Genomic DNA, 18,908 nt, shown 5'->3' with positions numbered 1-18,908 from the left:
TGTCTGCAGGGATCATGGCAGGATACAGACCCAGAATCAGTCTGGCCTTTTGGAAGGTTCTACATTGGCCCTTCGGTCCTCTTCAGTTTATTGGATACATTTAGGATTAACCTCTCTGTGGGCTGTCTTTACTCTGAGGTTCTGTTATGCTTGCTGAGCAGCCTGGGTTTGGTTGGCGTGCTAAAAGAGATTCCTTTTAGAGGGAGGAAAAAAAAAAAAGATGCGATAGTGGAGCACAAGATGAGGTTTCCATAGTGTGTCACCATCACATTCCTTGTCAGAAGGACACAGGGAGCTTGTCTCAGGCAGTGAGGTGGAGGGAGGCAAGAGCACCCCCGGTAGTCAAGAGACTTTTACACTCTATATGCCTCAGTTTCTTCACTTGTAAACGGGGAATCACAGTGTTCTCTTACTATCCTATAATGGTAGATAGTCAATTAAGGTGAAATTCTTTAGGAAAATACTGAATTGTTAAGAAAAGGAACAATACTAGCAGTCTGTTCTCTCGCCAGGTGGCAAACCAACAAAAACTCCTTGAGTAATCTGAACAATTTAAAATAGTTTAATGTAATTTATTCCATGGTACTCAGATAATATTAGGTAGGCATCATTTTGGTGGTTTTTTCTTTCTTTTCTTTTTTTTTTTTTTTTTTTTTTTTTTTTTGAGAATTCTTTATAACAAATTTGATCATATCCCCACCTCTTTCTTGGGAGGTAGGGATGGGGTATCACAGGGTGGAGTGCAGTGGCACGATCACGGCTCACTGCAGCCGCAACCTCCCGGGCTCAGGTGATCCTCCCACCTCAGCCCTCTGGGTAGCTGGGACTACAGATGCACACCAATATTCTTGGCTAATTTTTTGTATTTTTTGGAAGAGACATTGTCCCACTATGTTGCCCAGACTGGTCTCGAACTCCTGGGCTCAAGTGATCCACCTGCCTCAGTCTCCCAAAGTGTTGGGATTACAGGTGTGAGCCCCTGTGCCTGGCCCCTTTTTTATATTTGTGGTAAAATTTAACAATTCTAAACTTCTTCAAAGTACTTAATTTTCATAGGAATTTTGAAGAATATTATTAGAAATCATATTAATTTTTAAAAATCTAATTCTTATTATAAAGCAATGAGACTGTGCATAGCTTATGGTATCCTGCCAAGCATTTCACAACATTTGTTAAAACTGATTTGAAAAGAAATGTGGGGAAAGGGTTGATGTCCATATTACAAAGAGAAGCAATGTTGAGTAAAGGTTGAAGGCTTGGGCTCTGAAGTCAGAATATGGGTTTGAATCCCAGCCCTACCACTTACTAGCTTTGTAACCTTGAGCAAATTACCCCTTAGTGTCTACTTCTGGAAAATGGAAGTGTGCACCTAATAGGGTCCTTTAAAGGATTAAGTTAGTATATGCATGTGAGAGGCCTAAAATTGTGACTTGTACATAGTTGGCACTCAGCAGATGCTGGCATTTTTCTTAGTAAGGCAAGATAGAATGTCGCTATATGAAAGACTGGGGAATTTCTGACTGACAGCTATGAATCCAAGTAGACAGAGCATGCATTTGACACCTTTTGTGAAGTGCGATAGGTGTTTGGACTCTGTATTCTTGGTACTTACTGTCTCTACTGATGAAGAATGCAGCTGAAGGCCCACCCTAACCAGGAAGGCAAAGGCAGACATTCTACCCCGACCCCCCAATAAAACACACCTCTGCCAGGGCCCCTCTGCCATCAACCAGTCACCCTTCAATCCCGAGGAACATTCGGTTCCGCAGCCAGCCCAGAGTTGAGGACCTTTTACTCTGCTCTTCGCCTTGTTTGATTATGTTAACAGGAATTCTCAGCCTGTGTGATTTGTCATATTTTAATATTTCAAGCCACCATTGCAGCTTCTTTTAGGTTTGGTTTGTCTGAGGCACCACAGCCAGTGCGTGAGCACACAGATTTTGAATTTGTATAAGTGAATGGCTCTTCCACTTATTTTGTGGCTTTGGGCTCATCACTTAATTCATTGATATAAAATGAGAATATCCACACTGTAAGGTCCTGGTAGCTATTAAAATTTTCTGAAGAACCCTGAAATCTCTTTGCAACAGATTTACAACTCACAGGGTGCAATCTTGATAATTTTGATGCTTTAGATGCAGTGCCTGCATTTAGGAGCTTTGTTTCACCTGCTTCAATATGTATATCCTAGGATGGAATTCAGCTGATCCTGCATTTTCCCGTTTTCTGTTGTTGCGTAACAAACCACCCAAAACTTAGTGGCATAAACAAACATGTTTACAAATTCTATGGGTCAGGATTTTGACCAGGCACAGCAAGGATGGCTTATCTCTGCTTCATGGTGTCCATGGCTTCATCAAGGGGCTACTCTGGTGGCTGAAATTATCTGGAAGTTTCTTGGTTCATGCCACAACTTGGGCTGGGTTGACTTGGAAGACATGCTAAGCTGGGGAGCTGCCAACTAAGCACTGACTGTGGCCTCTCCATGTGTCTTGGACTTCTTACAGCTGTGTAGCTGACAGCTACCACGAGTAAGCGTTCCAAGAGACAGGCATGTCCTTTTATGACCTAGCTTTAGGAGTCACGTAGTATCACTGTCTCTGTACTCCACTAGTAGAAGCCATCATAAGCCTACCCAGATTTAAGCAGTGGGGACAGGGGGACATGTAGACCCCACCTGCCAAAGGGGTAGACCTGTTAAAGAATTTGTAGGAAATTTCTATAAAACCACCACACTAGGATTATGGTACCACACTGGGATTATGGTTCCTTCTGGGGATAAATTAGGGCCCCTGACTTCTACCTATAGGAAAGCAGGCCATACAGACTCTTGCAGCTACTTACTCTGCCATTGTAAAATGAAAGCAGCCATAAACGATATGTAAACAAATGATCATGTTCCAATAAATATTAACAGTAAAATTAGAATTTCATATAACTGTTAAGTATTAAAAATATTATCTTCTAAAAAACACTTGAAGGTGTAAGAATCCTTCTTAGCTCATGGCCTATGTAGAAACAGGCAGTGGACCAGATTGGAATGTCTGAGTTTAGCTAGATCTGACTCTTTAAAGTTAGAATCCTCCAAATGTATAGAAGAAACCCTTGGGTATTTCTCAAGTGGAGTTAAATATTAAGAGTGTGTGTGAGAGAGAAAAGGACATATGATTACAAATTTTGTTTTTATTTTAAAGTGAATTTGTGAAGATATTTCAAAATTAATTCTTTTAATTACATCTTATGTTCATTATGTTACAAAACATTTATTCCCAAGGGCAATAAGGGACTATACACTCTTAATACTCCTATGTGGGAGATTAATGATATTTACTTTATCAGAAGTCAAGACCTACAAAGAAAAGGTAGAACTTGCTTCTTGATGGGGCTTCCAGAAATACATATTGTTGTATATTTTTAAAATAGTTATGTTTTAAAAGAGTTTATTATTAGAACAGAAGATAAGGTTGATGACTCTCAGGAGTGAATTTTAAAAGTCTTTATCACTTCATTAAATATTTTTTCTATGTCTACAATGCCAGGCAGTGTACTAGAGCCTGAAGATACAGTGGTGAACAAAAACATATATCGTATGTTATCTTTTAACATCTGGCTATCTCACGGGACTGTATGTCCTAACAGTGCTTGTAGTCTCATGAGATAGCCAGATGTTAAAAAACAACAGCATTAAATTTAATGTGTGTTATGAGCAGGTTTATGCAGGGCATTATGAGAATATAAGGTTTTCAAGCTGGGCCTTGCTCCAACACCCTCTACTGCCCATTGAATGTGAAAGTCTAGGAAAAGAGGGTTGTTAGATTAGTTGCAAGCTGCTGTTTAAAAATCACGTTAACACGTTTGATAATGAGTGAATAGTCCTCTCTCCATATTTGGGCCGCATGTGATGGCCTGTTTAATATTACTTTGGGGAAGGAAAAGCAAAGAATGAAAAAAATTGCAGTTGTTGAAATGTACAGGAATTTTTTTCCCTGATGAGTTATCATTTTGGATGGGTGGAGAATTCAAATAGAATAACAGTTTGGAACTTATTGACTGAATTACAAATTGGGATAATTAACTGATTTTTCTCTAAATCAAAGTTTTTCTGGGTGACAAAATCATTTGTACAGCAAACCCTAGTAACACGCAATTTATCCATGTAACAAATGTGCTCATGTACCCCCGAACCTAAAATAAAAGTTGTAAAAGAAAAAATAAATTGGTCAGATTCATACCCAAGAATAGCCCTTAAATAAAATGTCTGGTTCATAATTATTTGACTGCAATCAGAGGATACTGCTAAAGATATTTAGAGGGCCCCTGAAAGGATTATATTAATATCCTTAATAAAATGTGAATTTTTTGCTTAAAAAATGATTTTCGAACACCTGTTAAAAAAGCAGTCAATCGAGGTTTTAAGTTTTCTCATCTGGGCCGTTAGTGACATTTGAACCAGATAATTCTTCGTTTTGGGATGCTGTCCTGTGCATTGTAGGATGTTTAGGAGAATCCCTGGCCTCTATCTGTCTACTTTGCAGCATTCTCCACCAAGTTGTGACGATTAAAATTTTCTCCAAATGTCCTCTGAGGGTGTCAAAGCCACCAGTTGTCTAAATTAAACTGGATTTATATGTTTTAATGCAATGACCTCAATGAGGAAAACCTACTTTATTTTAATAGTAAGAAGTCTAGGTCAGGGAGTATTGCGAGTCATCTTATAAATTTCCAAGACCCACAACTCCTCCTTTGAAAATGATAAAATGAATTTGGACAACCCATTATCCAATTAAACATTATACTCATATCTCTTTGTTATGTCTGGAAGTTTTTCTAAACCTTATAGTTTATGTAATTTCTAGCAAGGCTGAGAACCTCAGTTATTTAATTGAGACCCTGAAAGCTATAGAATATCCCTGGAACAAAATCAAGATTTAAAATTGGCTTGAAAATAACAAATGAAGATATTTTGATTTGACTCCATGTTCTCAGCCTGGAAGCTATTGGATTGTGTGAGACGCATGACCCAAAGGAGATGTTTAGTTTTCCTCCAGTGTGATGATAATGAATAGCACTACAAAACCAATTAGCTATAATTCTATCAGTCATTTCGTTTGGGTAACATTTTGTTTAAGGGGAAGAAAAAACAACACAGTTTTCCTTGGAGATCTGTGATGAAGCTGTGGTATTTGATGGGAACAACGGAGGAAAAAGCAGTATGCTCACCAATTTGCTTTTATTATTCCTGCTTGAAAGTAAATCATGATGAAGTGTTCTGTTCACAGCTGTTAAGAAAGACATTTGTTCATCTTAAAGGTGTAGCAGACCAAACACAAGTATATTTCTAAGTGTGCATTTCATTTATATGGATTAAACAACTCCAGGGAATTGACATTCACATGGAAGACTGAGAATGGTGTCCCCTAGGACTGTGTAGCAGGAGACACTGAATGTTGTTTCCTTTCCTTCTGTTATTACCCGCCTTGAAAAACTGTGAACCCAGAACCACAAGTAACAGATAATGTCCCTCCTCTTTATTCTCCCGGTCATTGTCGTTGCTCGTAGCATGCAATGCCCACTGTCACGCTGACAATAATATCCACAGTCTTTGTTTTCCTTTTTCCAGCAAGGTATTTTATGGATAGGTATTGTTCTATTTAACGTGCCATCATCTGTTACAAGAAGATATAATTTTACTGTTGTCTGAGTATCCTTCTATGACTTCTGGGCATTGTGCAATTTTTATCTCAACCCACACAGTGGAATATGACTTGGGTGTGTGTTGTTTGTTTTACTTGAATTTTAACATATGCAGCTTGTGACACAAATTATTAGTTTATTAGAAAAAAAATACAAGGAGTTATTGTCTTGGACTTTCGATTTATTTTGCTCACTGTCATCCCACAGCTAGCCAAAAAAATCCGAGAGAAGTTCAACCGTTACTTGGATGTGGTCAATCGGAACAAGCAAGTTGTAGAAGCATCCTATACGGCTCACCTAACCTCTCCCCTAACTGCAACTCAAGACTGCTGTACTATCCCACCTTCCATGATGGAGTAAGACTTTAAAACTTTTTGTTGTTGTATAAACCAGAAATTGAATTGCTTATATGTTTCATTTCATATTCAAAATACCTGTGTTTATTTATTGCAAATTGTGTAGCTTATTTCACACTATTTAAGATAAGCCCTTTATCTTTAGATAGACAAGTGATTTTTAAAGAAATGTAATTCAGTATTCTATAGCCAGGAAATTCCTGGACCCTCCCTACTCACCTTTTTCTCCTGATGAAATTCAAGTTGAGGAGTATCAACAATTTATTTGAGTACAGAATCTAAATCTAGAAAATTGGAAATGCTTTGTCATGAGTCAACTATTAAGCCATGTCACTTGCTTAATTTAAGGGAGTGACTTTTGTCTTTAAAAGAGTAACCAAAAATTCCCATTCCTTACTTTAGTAGATACTATCTTTAAAGCTCCTATGGGAAATGTGGTTTCAGATCATATTGAAACAGATTTGTATCTGATATTTTTATTTATTGGCCTAGTGATATTTATTTCTGGAGGGTTATAGGGCTATGGGATGCTGGAAATTGTAGTGGAAAGAACACTTATCTGGAGGTGCAAAGAGCTTAGTTTTAAGTTTGACTTGGTCTTCAATTAGCTGTGTGTCCTTCATCAAGTTACTTAATGTTTATTTTTATGCTCAGTTTTCTACCAATGTGGAAAATAATCTTATACCAATTTTCTAGTGCTACTTAGAATAAATGAAAGATGCTAATATGTTTTAAAAATATGAGTAAATTATATTAGTATTTATTATTCCTCTCTTTGCATGACAGGTGCTCTTGCGGCTAGGCAAAGGATGGATATAATGTTTTTTGGTGGTTAAATGGTGCTTTGTTTCCATAAGCAAGTTTTTACTTATTATGATTTCTTGCTGGGCTTTTAGGTAGCAGGGCATCCTCAAGTCATTTTATTTCTCCATTTGTATGATGTTAAGAGGTGCCTTTGTCTGGCTTACCCTGTCTGTGGCCTGAAGAAACTCATACTAGTTGTTCTCTAAACTAAATGGAAAGCATATATAATTTGGAATGAGACTGTCTGGATAGGAATTCTACCCCTAACACTCAATACCCACATGGTCTTTGGATATTTGGTGTCTTTGAGCAACCCTGTCTTTATGAGAACAATAACTAATACTCCAGGATGTTGTGAACATTTCAGTGAAATCAAACGTGAAAATATTTTGTAAACTGTAATGTTCTAAACAAGTATTAGCTGTAATATTAAATATTTGTTTACCTTCATATCAGAGTGAACATTTCAATTTTTGTTTGTTAGGTATTAGTTCCTTCTCACACCACTAATAAAGACATACTTGAGACTGGGTAATTTATAAAGGAAAAGAGGTTTGGTGGACTTACAGTTCCACATGGCTGGGGAGGCCTCACAATCATGGTGGAAAGTGAAGGAGGAGCAAAGACACGTCTTACATGGTGGCAGGAAAGAGCATGTACGGGGGAGCTGCCCTTTATAAAACCATCAGATCTCGTGAAACTTACTCACTGTCATGAGAACAGCACAGGGAAACCCACCCCCCTGATTCAATCACCTCCCACTGGGTCCTTCCCATGATATGTGGGGATTATGGGAGCTACAATTCAAGATGAGATTTAGGTGGGGACACAGCCAAACCATATCAGGTATAATCAAAGATTATCTTTTATAGTGGGGCACCTGTAACTTAATGTTTTGACAACCTTACCACTATCTAAAAATAAAATGAGGGTCCAGTTGGGTTTTAGGCCCAAAGAAGAAACCATTTTCAGGGCAGGAAGAACAGATGGTAAGGTAAGGAGAAGTTCTTAGAGCTAGATTTATGCATTTTTCTCCTAGGGAAATACGTGTGGCATTGTCTGGACGCATTTTCAGTTGTCACAACTTAAAGGCTGGAAGAAAGCTCCTGGCATCTCGGGAGTAGAGTCCAGGGATACTGCTACACATCCTATAACATTCAGGACAGCTCCCTAAGACAAGGAATTACCTTGCCCAAAATGACAGTAGTGCCAAAGTCGAAAAACCCTGGCTTAGCACATTGGGGATCTTCATAAATTCCTAAGTAGAACTAGTGCTCTAGAGGGGAAAAAACCTGAAACTTGAATTGGCTGGCTGCTACTGGTGAATCTACCCAGTCACCTGCCCACTTGGTGAATTTCTATGAATGTTTCAAGGAGCAACTCAACAATTGCCCTTTCTTCATAGCTTCCTCTCCTTATTCCCTTTTGTCCTTGGAAGAATTTATTGCTCTCTCATCTTTATTCCCGTAGTAATTTCCATACATCTCTATATAGTGTAGAACTTAATGTATCAGACCTTGTTGTGAGTTGGCCTGCCCTTCTGTTCTGGGCAGGAATTAACACCTCATCTTTTTTTACCCCTAGCAACCTGGCCATTGTATTTAATTTGTATACTATTTGTTGGAATCTGAATTGATTTAAATTGATACAGGAACGAGTAAGAGGGTGTCTACTCTCTAGAAATGAATAAGTTACTGGGTGTGGAGTGGCAAGTGTTGAGCATAATTAATAGGGCAAAATGTGACATAGAAGAGAGGTATTGTGGTTCCTCAAAGCAGAGAACTATACCAGATAGGTTGTATTGGAAATGATTTTATGAACTTCAGAAATATGCCTCTTACTTGATTTGGCCATTAGGAGGAATATCACAACAATATATATAATATAAACATGTAAAGAAAAATATTGTAGTACCATTTAGAATAGAGAAAATTATAAATGCCCTTAATTTCTAGCAATAGAGGATTAGTTAGGAAAATTGTATCACATCCATATATATGAGATGGTAAGATGCAGCCATGCTGTTGAAACTGACTTGTGAGAATGGTCAGACATACATACACACATGCATACATTACACTTGATGTTAGCCAAAAAGCCAAGAACTCACATGTGTGCATTAAGTTTGGGAGTAAAGACAGTAATTTCCATTTTGAATATGTTGAGATAAGGGTTCAGGTCTGGGACAGAGGCCATCTAATTTGGTAAAACCCAGTGGTCAACCTTTTTGTTAATTCAATCAAGCATAAAATGTAGTTTCTGTCCTTTAGGAACTTCTCATTTAGTTTAGTTGAACATCCATGAGACCTTAACTGTACCCCTAGAAAAATACACACCGAGTAAGCAGATTAGTAGGAGAGAATGTTGCTCCTTCAGAGGTGGGACCTCTGCACTGAATGCTGAAGATGCAGTATTCTCTCCTGACCAGGAGTAGTTGACAGAGCCAAGAACTGCTTGCGGTGGATATTGGAAAACCAAGGCAGTTCTGAAGGTAAAGCTGAACAATCAGAGAATGTACAGATAAGCAATACAAGGAACCTCCTTCAACAAATTTTAAAGATATCTGACAACAGAGAGCTCTTTTGCAACAGGAAGTGGCCTATGAGGAGTCCCTTCAATTATACTGTGTCTACTTGGCTTTGAATGGAGCCCACTTTCCAGTGAAATGTGTGAAGGAATTTTGGGAGTGAATCCTGAGCTGATACTTTTCTAGACTTTGACTGAACACAAGCACTTTGTAAAATTACAGGAACTCCTCAGTTTTTTAATGAAGATTTAAAAATGGAAAGAGTTAGTAGTATGTTGTTGCAGTGAACAAGGGTACAAATTCTCAGCTGGCCACCTTTGTTCCAGCCCCTCAGAAAGTGCTTTATCTGCATATTCTAATGGCTGGGGTGCCTGCTGAACACATTTTCAGTTCACGCCTTCCTTTTGTTTTTTTGGAGATAGAGTGTCGCCCAGGCTGGAGTGTGATGGCACCATCTCGGCTCACTTCAGCCTCCACCTCCCAGGCTCAAGCGCTTCTCGCGCCTCAGTCTCCCAAGAAGCTGGGACTACAGGGGCGTGCCACCACACCCAGCTAATTTTTGTATTTTTAGTAGAGATGGGGTTTCACCGTGTTGACCAGCTTCTGACCTCAGGTGATCCACCCACCTTGGCCTCCCAAAGTGCTGGAATTACAGGCTTGAGCCATGCTTGAGCGACTGCCCCCAGCTGACACTTTCCTATATTCCAGTCCTTCCAAAAATGTCTCTATTTTGAATCTCAACAACTTCATGTTGGAGTTAGGTGAGGAAAGGAAGATCTTCTAGTCTTTTGAAGCAGTTTAAGGATGTGATTAAAAAGTTTTTTTTTAATACTAGGGAGATTTGGTTTTGAATCTCATGAACTCATATGTGGACCTTTGGAAGTCACTTATGCTGAGCCTCAGAGGTTTCCTCATCAGTGAGATGAGGATAATGAGAGTACCCACCTCACATGGTTGTTATAGAGGAGATGTTTTTAGGTTATGCTTAGACATTTTTTAAAATTTGATTATGTATTTATTTCAATATTCACTATGTCAACAGTTTTTTTTTCTCTACTGGCAATAACAAAGTTTCTTTTTAATATAAATGTAGCTAAATAAAATTGAATTATTTTAAATGAAAACATTAAGTGAATGTGACCAAATGTTTGAAAGGGATAGAGATGTAGTAGTGACTGAAGTTCATGAAAAATGGGCTCAAGATTATTGCTAAAGTCCTTCCAAACTGTAAGATATTGTAGTTCTATGAGGCAAACTCTTTAAAACTGTTTATGCCTATGGACTGTATCTTGCCATATGTGTATGTATTAATACTGCCTTTATAAATAAATAGAAGCAGTTGGACCTCAGATAAGAGACCTCCAGTCTTAGTTCTGAATCTTCTTCATTCTTAAGTCATCTGGGCCTTATGAACATTTTTTTAAAACTCAGCACTGACCCAATGGTATGATGGCTGTTGGTTACTAACATTTTAAGTGCCTGTGGCCTATTGACCTTGCTTCTTCTCCAAATATATTAAAGATTAGTTAGAACTAGACAATGTTTTTATAAGTAATTGTAACTAATGGCTAATTTTTACTTTTTGTCTCAGGCCTAACTTTTCATTTTTAATGATTTATAATCCATATTTGGTTTTCTTCACTAGTGCTTAATAGTACATATTTTTTAAAAATAAAATGCCTGGTTCTGAAGAGAGAGGAGCTTTAAAGAGCTGTGTTACAGAGCATTATGCTATAGTATGATGACAACAGAGAGAACCTGCAAAGTGGCAGAAAATTAATTTTTCAGATGGGTTTATACTTTCCTTCTCAGACCAGTCAACTCTTAAAATTCTTGCACAGGAGCCTTAGAAGTTAATTATTCTGCACAAGGCACTGCATAGTGATTAGGTACTCTGTCAATGTTTGTTGTTGAAGGAATGATCTAAAGAATTTGCATTCTTCAATATGGAAAAAAATAGGCTAAGTTTAATAAAAAACAAACTCATTTTCAACGGTATCTCTTAAAACAACATAGTTTTGAGAGTGGGCTCATTTATTTATGTAATTTAATTCGCAGCTCCCTTTGTGTTCCTTTAGGTGAGGTGCTAGGGACACAGGAGATCCTGGGCTCTCCCACAAGGAGTGAACAAATGCATAATTACACCCATGGACTATATCTGACCTGCAGGTATATTTTTTCGGCCCTCAGGTGTTTTAAAGGTTTTTAAATTTGTAAATTTTAAAATCTGTTGCCAACATTTAAACTTTGAAAGATTAGCAGTTTAAAAATCCAAATATCTGTCCTGTCTTGAAAAATCAGAAGATTTGGCAATACTGGATCCACACTGCTACTTGGTAACAGTCTGCTTTCATGAAGAGCAGCTCTCCTTTCAAGACAGGGGATGAGTTCCTGACCTGATGTGTTATACCCAACCTATTTTCCTGATTTATGTCACCTGTTTGGCCAACCTTAGCATGTGAATTTGCAATTCCTGACCTTAAAAGACCATACAATGTTAATAGATTTGACTTAAGAAAAATGTCTTATCCATGTGTATTCCCTGCCATGCCAATTTAAAAATGTCCATTCTCATTCTCTCAAGTTTTAAAGAATATAACTCCTTTAGGCATAACACTAAGAATAGCTATCCCTGAAACCCAGCTTGCCACAGAGATGAGGTTCTGATGTGTGTTTCTAAAGCTATTGTTTATTCAGCAGGCCCTACTGAGCCTTGGCTTTTATATAAACAAATCAATACTTTTTTTTTTTTTTTTCTTAAGACAGAGTCTCGCTCTGTTGTCCAGGCTGGAGTGCAGTGGCATGATCTCATGCCTCAGCCTGCTGAGTAGCTGGGATTACAGGTACACCACCATGCCCAGCTAATTTTTGTATTTTTGTAGAGACGAGGTTTCACTGTGTTGACCAAGCTGGTCTTGAACTCCTGGACTCAAATGATCCACCTGCCTCAGCCTCCCAAAGCGCTAGGATTACAGGCATGAGCCACCATGCTGGGCCCAGATCAATAATTTTATTGTCCACATCGCTTAATTGATGTATCTATTTCTTTCCCCAATTTCTTCTATAGATGTTACTACCTGTTGGTATTCTTAGTTTTTTAATTTTTGGTGTCTTTGTTTAAAAAGAAGAGGGCAAAGGGGAGCATAAGCTAGGGAGGAAATACTGGAAAGATGAATTTAGATTTTTATTCTTTTTTGTATCTCCAAGTGGGGTTCAGTGCTGTTATCCTCATTTAGTTAATGCATGTTAATTGGCTAATCATGGTGAGAACTGGCATTAAGGCGTCTATGTCTGGCTTGATGAGCAAATTGATGCTCTGATGGAGCTACAGTAAGTAAGCAACTTGTTTCCAAGGTTCTCTGAAGCCAGCCACCTGGAGCTGGAAGACTTCCGCTGAATAGATAATTCTCTCAGGGGAAACTTAAAAAGCTTCACTGATTCCAAAAATGAAGAAACTCTTGGAACCATTGTCAAATTGGATTCCTGCTATTTTACAGGGAGCTCTTTGCATTGGGGCATCCACTGAGATTGATATAGTCACTGTGGAAGGCAGATAGGACTCGTCTCATCTTCTAAGAACACAAATTTAGTGCATTTCCAGCTGGCACCTACTTGAATTGTATGATTTCAGGAATCCCATCTTATTCAACCTCGAGGGTATTGTGCTGCAGACAAAGCAACTAGCATAGGTTTTGATACAAGAACACAGGCTCCTGATTATAATAATTCTCATGAATAGCACCGTTATAACCCTGTGTTAGGGTTCTCCAAAGAAGTAGAACCAATAGGGTGTGTGTGCGTGCATGCGTGTGTGCGTGCATGCGTGTGTGTGTTTGTGTGTGTGTGTGTGTGTGTACATACAGAGAGATGAATATTTATTGTTAGGAATTAGGATTGTGGAGGTACAAGTCCAAAATACATGGTAGGCTGGCAAGCTGGAGACTCAAAGGAGAGTTGTAGTTGGAGTTCAAAGGCAGTTTGCTAGGGAAATTTATTTTTGCTTACAGAACGTCTGTCATTGTTCTACTAAGTCCTTCAATTGATGAGGCCCACTGATGTTATGGAGAATAATCGACTTTACTCATAACCTATTATTTAAATGTTAATCTCATCTAAAGCATTTTCTTCACAGAAACATCTAAAATAGTGTTTAGCCAAACCTATCTGGGTAACATAGCCCAGCCAAGTTGATATAAAGTTATCCCTCCTGCCCTTTTACCCCTTTTATCTTTAGAAAGGATAGAAAAGTGTACTGCTAAACCTACCATTAAAATTAAGGTTTTGTTAACCTTTGGATTTAGACTGGAGAAGACTAAACTCTCGCTTACAGAACTTTCTACCGTATTCTCCTACACAGCTTCTCTTTAAAAAGTTAATGCTCAGCTGGGCGCAGTGGCTCAAGCCTGTAATCCCAGCACTTTGGGAGGCCGAGGCGGGCGGATCATGAGGTCAGGAGATCGAGACCATTCTGGCTAACACGGTGAAAACCCATCTCTACTAAAAACAAACAAACAAAAAATTAGCCAGGCATGGTGGCGGGTGCCTGTAGTCCCAGCTACTTGGGAGGCTGAGGCAGGAGGATGGTGTGAACCCGGGAGGCGGAGCTTGCAGTGAGCTGAGATCAGCAGTGAGCTGCACTGCAGCCTGGGCGACACAGCAAGACTCTGTCTCAAAAAAAAAAAAAAAAAAAAAAGTGAATGCTCATGTAACTGAGCTGCCTGGAAAGGAATCTCAGCATTTGAGTAATTCTTTTTTCCCTGTAAATTGGTTGTGTATTTTGTGGCATGATTTAGATGTTGTATACATTTCTGTAATAGGATTTCAAGTTCTTTAAGTATTATTGACATCATATGAGCCAGAGGTAACTTACTCAGAGAGTTGTTTTTAATTTTGATGATTAACATGCTCACCCATCATGTTCAGATTCCTGTACTTAGCTCCTTAGGGATTTATAGTAGATTTAAAAGATACAATTTCTATTCTTAAGGGACTTGGCTTCAAGTCAAGGGTTTGGTTTTGTTTTATTTTTTAATTATTTGTTTTTAAACTGAACTCAAGCATGAGCTTCTATCATTTCTAAGAAGAGGCAAGTCTTTTTATTTTATTTGCAGCTACTGTGGTGCAAAAGAAGTATCATAAGCAGTAAGTTCAGTTGTGATGTAAATTATACTCGAGTCATGTAGTACAAAGAGTGGATGAGCCTCCACTCTGCCACTTTGCCATGTAATCTTGGGACGTTCACTTGACATCTTTGGTCCTCAGTTTCCTCAACTGTAAAATGAGCAGTTTGAACTATATTTCAGAGACTCTTTCAACTTCGAAGACTGATTTAATTTTCCTCAAACTCCTTAGAAGGTTGTTTGTTTGTTGTTTGTTTGTTTGTTTTTAAACTGGAGCCATTTGCCATTATAGGCAACTTTTCCTACTGCTCAAATTAATAAATTCTGGATTCCATGAGAGAGTTTGTTTCTATCTTTTTGAGAGTGAACTTATGGAGGGATAAAATATGATATGCAGCAAGACTTACAGAGGTTAAATCACTCATTCATCCATTCATTTGAAAAAATAAAGACTTGTGGAATGGTTTATGGGAGAAACATTTCAGCTGGGTATTTAAGCAGGAAGAGGATTTGAATATATGGAGATATGGAGGAAGAGCTTTCCAGGAGAGGAAGCTCAATATGAAGAAACCCCATGCCGAGAAATGACCAGGAGCACTGAAGAGGGACTTGTATATGGAGCAAATGATGGAAGAGGCAGCTAAGAAGTTGGATCAATATTAGATCATAAGCATCCTCAAATGCTAGACTAGAGAATTTAAACTTTGTTCAGTAGGGTTTAGGCTCCATAAGTGAAGTGAAGAACAATGTCTATCTTTCTCTTGCTTCTATATCTACGGTCTAACACATAGTAGACACTCAATAAATATTGGTTGCTTGAATGAAGGAATTAATTTATGATTCTTGAGAAAGAGAGTAAAATGATGAGACCTGAACTTTAAGGGAATTTCACTTCTTAATCATGTAACAACTAGAAGACTACCTGATTTCATTTATGTAAGCAAAGAGCAAGAGGAGGCCTGGACTTGGATGTTGGCTCCTACTTCTTGAGTTTTGGAAGAGGGAGGAATCATAGGTGGCCAAAGTTGATTTTGGGTAACTGAGAGTGATGGTACCAGGTGCTAAGGCATATTTGTTCTTTATGTACTCTCTCATCTTTCTTAGTTACTTTAGTTCAGGGACCCTGTCAGATACAACTGTATTCAATACCTTGCTTAAATAGGTCTTCGATAAATATTTGCCAAAGGAGTTAGTTTGTAGTAGCAAAACTGACTTTGTCTTTAGTGTTTGAGTCTCAGTCACTATGATGCTGTCAGAATTAACAAGCTACTTCCCTTCTGGGCAGAAATTGAACAATATTATTAAATCCTTTTTTGCCTATTCGTAATAGTCATTGTTTTAATCTGAACAGTGTTATTACAAGCTCTGATGTGAAACATGTTTGATATTGATTTAGTTATCTCAGTTATCAGTTATGCTTAATAATTTTGTTATATGCGTGATGAATTTAAAAAATATGCATTCCCAAATGCCTACATACATGTGTATTATTTTCAACTCAACTTGTCTGTACTATCTTCAAGGCAGTTAATGTATAAGACATTGTACTAGGTACTGTCTGATGCACAAAGATGAATAACACAGTATGTACCTTCAAGAGCTCATAGGACACATGTAGAGTAAGCTAAGGCAGTCTGTGGCAAATGTCATAAAAGAAATCCAAAGACTTTTAGAGGAGGAAGAGATTATGAACAAAGGCCTCCGAATGCTCAAGCTTGGTGAAAAAGTGGTAGTCAAGGCCTTGAAGAGTGGAACTTCCACAGATAGATCTAGGGGAAGAATGCTTCAGACCAGAAAACAGCAAGTGTCCATATAGCAATTGAGGATGGGGAGGTGGAAGACCCAGCTGGCACAATGGATAAGAGAAACACCATGGTGGGCTTGAAACACTAGGTCAGCTACACAAATTTCTCTCGGTAAGCAGTAGTTTTAAAGCAAGGAACGGCTGTGGTCAGGTCTTGGGCAAATTAGTTAGTTGGCAAATAAAGAACAAATTACAGTAGAAAGGCAAGTTGCTTGTCAAGTTGGGCCAGTTAGATAATCACAGACAAAGTAATGACACCTTAAGGGACAAAGGTACAAAAGCAAAGACGTCCAGGGGCTGGTGTATTATATACAGTGTCAAAATAGGGATGTACAATATTTGGAATCTGGCAACTAGGTTTTCTTGGAGAGTTTGGTAAGGAGGAAGATTAGAAATGACAGCTCCAAATTTTAAATTGAGCATTTTAGGAGATAGGAATCTATTAACTAAAGGGTGAAAATAGGAGCAAAAGAAGACTTTTAGGAGGAAAATGATGGATCCAGTATAAACATGCTGATTTGGAGTTGCACATAGATCATTCTTGGGAGATGTTTGCCGAGCAGCTGAGATTAACCTGCAGCACCATATTATTTTCATCCCACAAGTTTATTTTCATCCCACAAATATTTTTATGCCCATAACTATGTCATGTGCATGGCAGTTCAGGTGAAAGGGAAATTTGAGATGTCTACTTTTAATGTTGTGTTAATGTATAGTTTTGTATAGAATGATGTTTCAAGACATAACAGCTGACTCATAAGTTGGCAACTCCAATTTTTTTCTAACCCAATTTTAAGGTAGTGCACATGGAAAATGTGACATAAAATGTTTAACCTTATATACATCTTATTTCTTATTATTACTGTTTTTATGAGAAACAAAATATTGTGACTTAGGTGCTTATAACTTTTGTTCCTTTGTTATCTCTGTGTCACAAGGTCAAATAATGTGACAAGCTTGGTCCTGAACAACTGAGTTTAAATTTATTGCAAGTCATATTATTTCTCCATGAAGATATGTTTTGTGTTTATGCCCATGAAGTGTTGTATGGCAAGTCTTAGTCTTTCAAGTCATTTTCACTGCCTTATCTCACACTTCCATTTCCAATGCCTTTAAAAATTATTATTACCTGCAGGCTGACTAAATGTTACAGATAGTCTTTCTGGATATTGGTACCAGAGGACTGGAGTTGAGCTCGAATTTAACAAAGATATTACAGAAAGCTTTGTATTTATGAAAACTTAGTTACATATGTTTATACCTCAGTGAAATACTTTTTTAGGCCTGTTCCTCTTTAAACAATATGTTACTTACATTCTTCATATGTTCCTCTGAACAACCTGGTGGGGCAGAAACTGTCTCTGCCCACCTCCCTCATCCCCACTTTTACAGATTAGGAAATAGGCTTAGAAAGTTTATGGCAGGGTAATCCCAGCACTTTGGGAGGCCGAGGCGTGTGGATCATCTGAGGTTAGGAGTTCGAGACCAGCCTGTCCAACATGGTGAAACCCCATCTCTACAAAAAATACAAAAATTAGCTGCACGTGATGGTGGGCACCTGTAATCCCAGCTACTTGGGAGGCTGAAGTAAGAGAATCGCTTGAACCCGGGAGGCAGAGGTTGCAGTGAGCTGAGATCGTGCCATTGTACTCCAGCCTGGGCAACATGAGCAAAACTTCGTCTTAAAAAAAAAAAAAAAAAAAAACAAAAAAACACAAAGGTTATGGCAGGACTTAGTGGAGAGCCAGGTTTGGAATTTAGGTTTTCTGATTCCAAATGTTGTTTTCTTTTAATGGTACTCTGACCAGTAGTAAAATTAGAATGGCTCATCTGCCAAGTGAAATGCTTAAACTATGTATTCCTTCTTAGAATTATACCTGAGGTTACTAGATGACCCTCCGAAGTTTCTAAATTGGCTGACCTGCAGCAATTTGTGTCATTTCCCTGTGTGTGCTTGTGTATGTGCATTAGATAGATGTCTTTATCTTTAGGAGTCTTGATGAGTACCCTTATAGCAGAAAGCGCCTGCAATTGGATCTGCTGAGAATCTAGCTTCCTGCGTTTTTCAAAAAGTGTGACCTTCGTTGAAGGAAGAATGGGAAACCTGCCTCACTGCTTACGCTATTGAATTTCACCAGCTGCCTTTTATGGATTTTAAATAGAGATGGTTTTGTGATTTTTCTTTCTTTTTAAAATCTGATCTCTGTAGAAAACTGCCTAGCAGACTATACCAGCTTTAAGAAATAGAACCTGTCTTAGCTGAAAAGCAGAAACCTTTTTGTGCGTTTTTATTGTGAAAAATACCAAAGCAATTTCAAAGAAGGCCCAGATTTAAAAATCTATCTATAATCTCTTTCTAGGGACTTGACTTATCTGGTACGATGATGTAGATATCTGTCTTTACACTCTAGCTTTATTAACTTGTTAATATTGGGATAGTATTCCTTTTGTAGAATCAGCCATAAGTATTCTGCATCTTATATTTTTCTGTTTCTTTAACAGAACAGGGAGATGTGTGGACAGGACTCTTCCCTCCTTCGTGCATGTGTGCTGGTAGATGGAACCAGTTAATCTCCAAGGTCATCTGCTAACTCTTAGTTGTT

At 38.2% G+C, this 18,908-nt stretch overlaps 1 protein-coding gene across 2 annotated transcripts in view; it reads left to right on the top strand.

Moving 5' to 3' along the window:
• CACHD1 (cache domain containing 1) overlaps positions 1–18,908 on the top strand; it is a 228,342-nt gene that overhangs the window by 106,111 nt on the left and 103,323 nt on the right. For both annotated transcript variants that reach the window (XM_032136882.2, XM_032136883.2), the window contains exon 3: positions 5,902–6,050. In XM_032136882.2, coding sequence (XP_031992773.1) covers positions 5,902–6,050 — 149 coding nt within the window. The remainder of the gene's footprint in view (positions 1–5,901; positions 6,051–18,908) is intronic.

Source organism: Hylobates moloch, unplaced genomic scaffold, assembly GCF_009828535.3.
Source record: "Hylobates moloch isolate HMO894 unplaced genomic scaffold, HMol_V3 SCAFFOLD_18, whole genome shotgun sequence".
Taxonomy (NCBI): domain Eukaryota; kingdom Metazoa; phylum Chordata; class Mammalia; order Primates; family Hylobatidae; genus Hylobates; species Hylobates moloch.
This window is presented reverse-complemented; position numbering and strand designations above follow the sequence as displayed.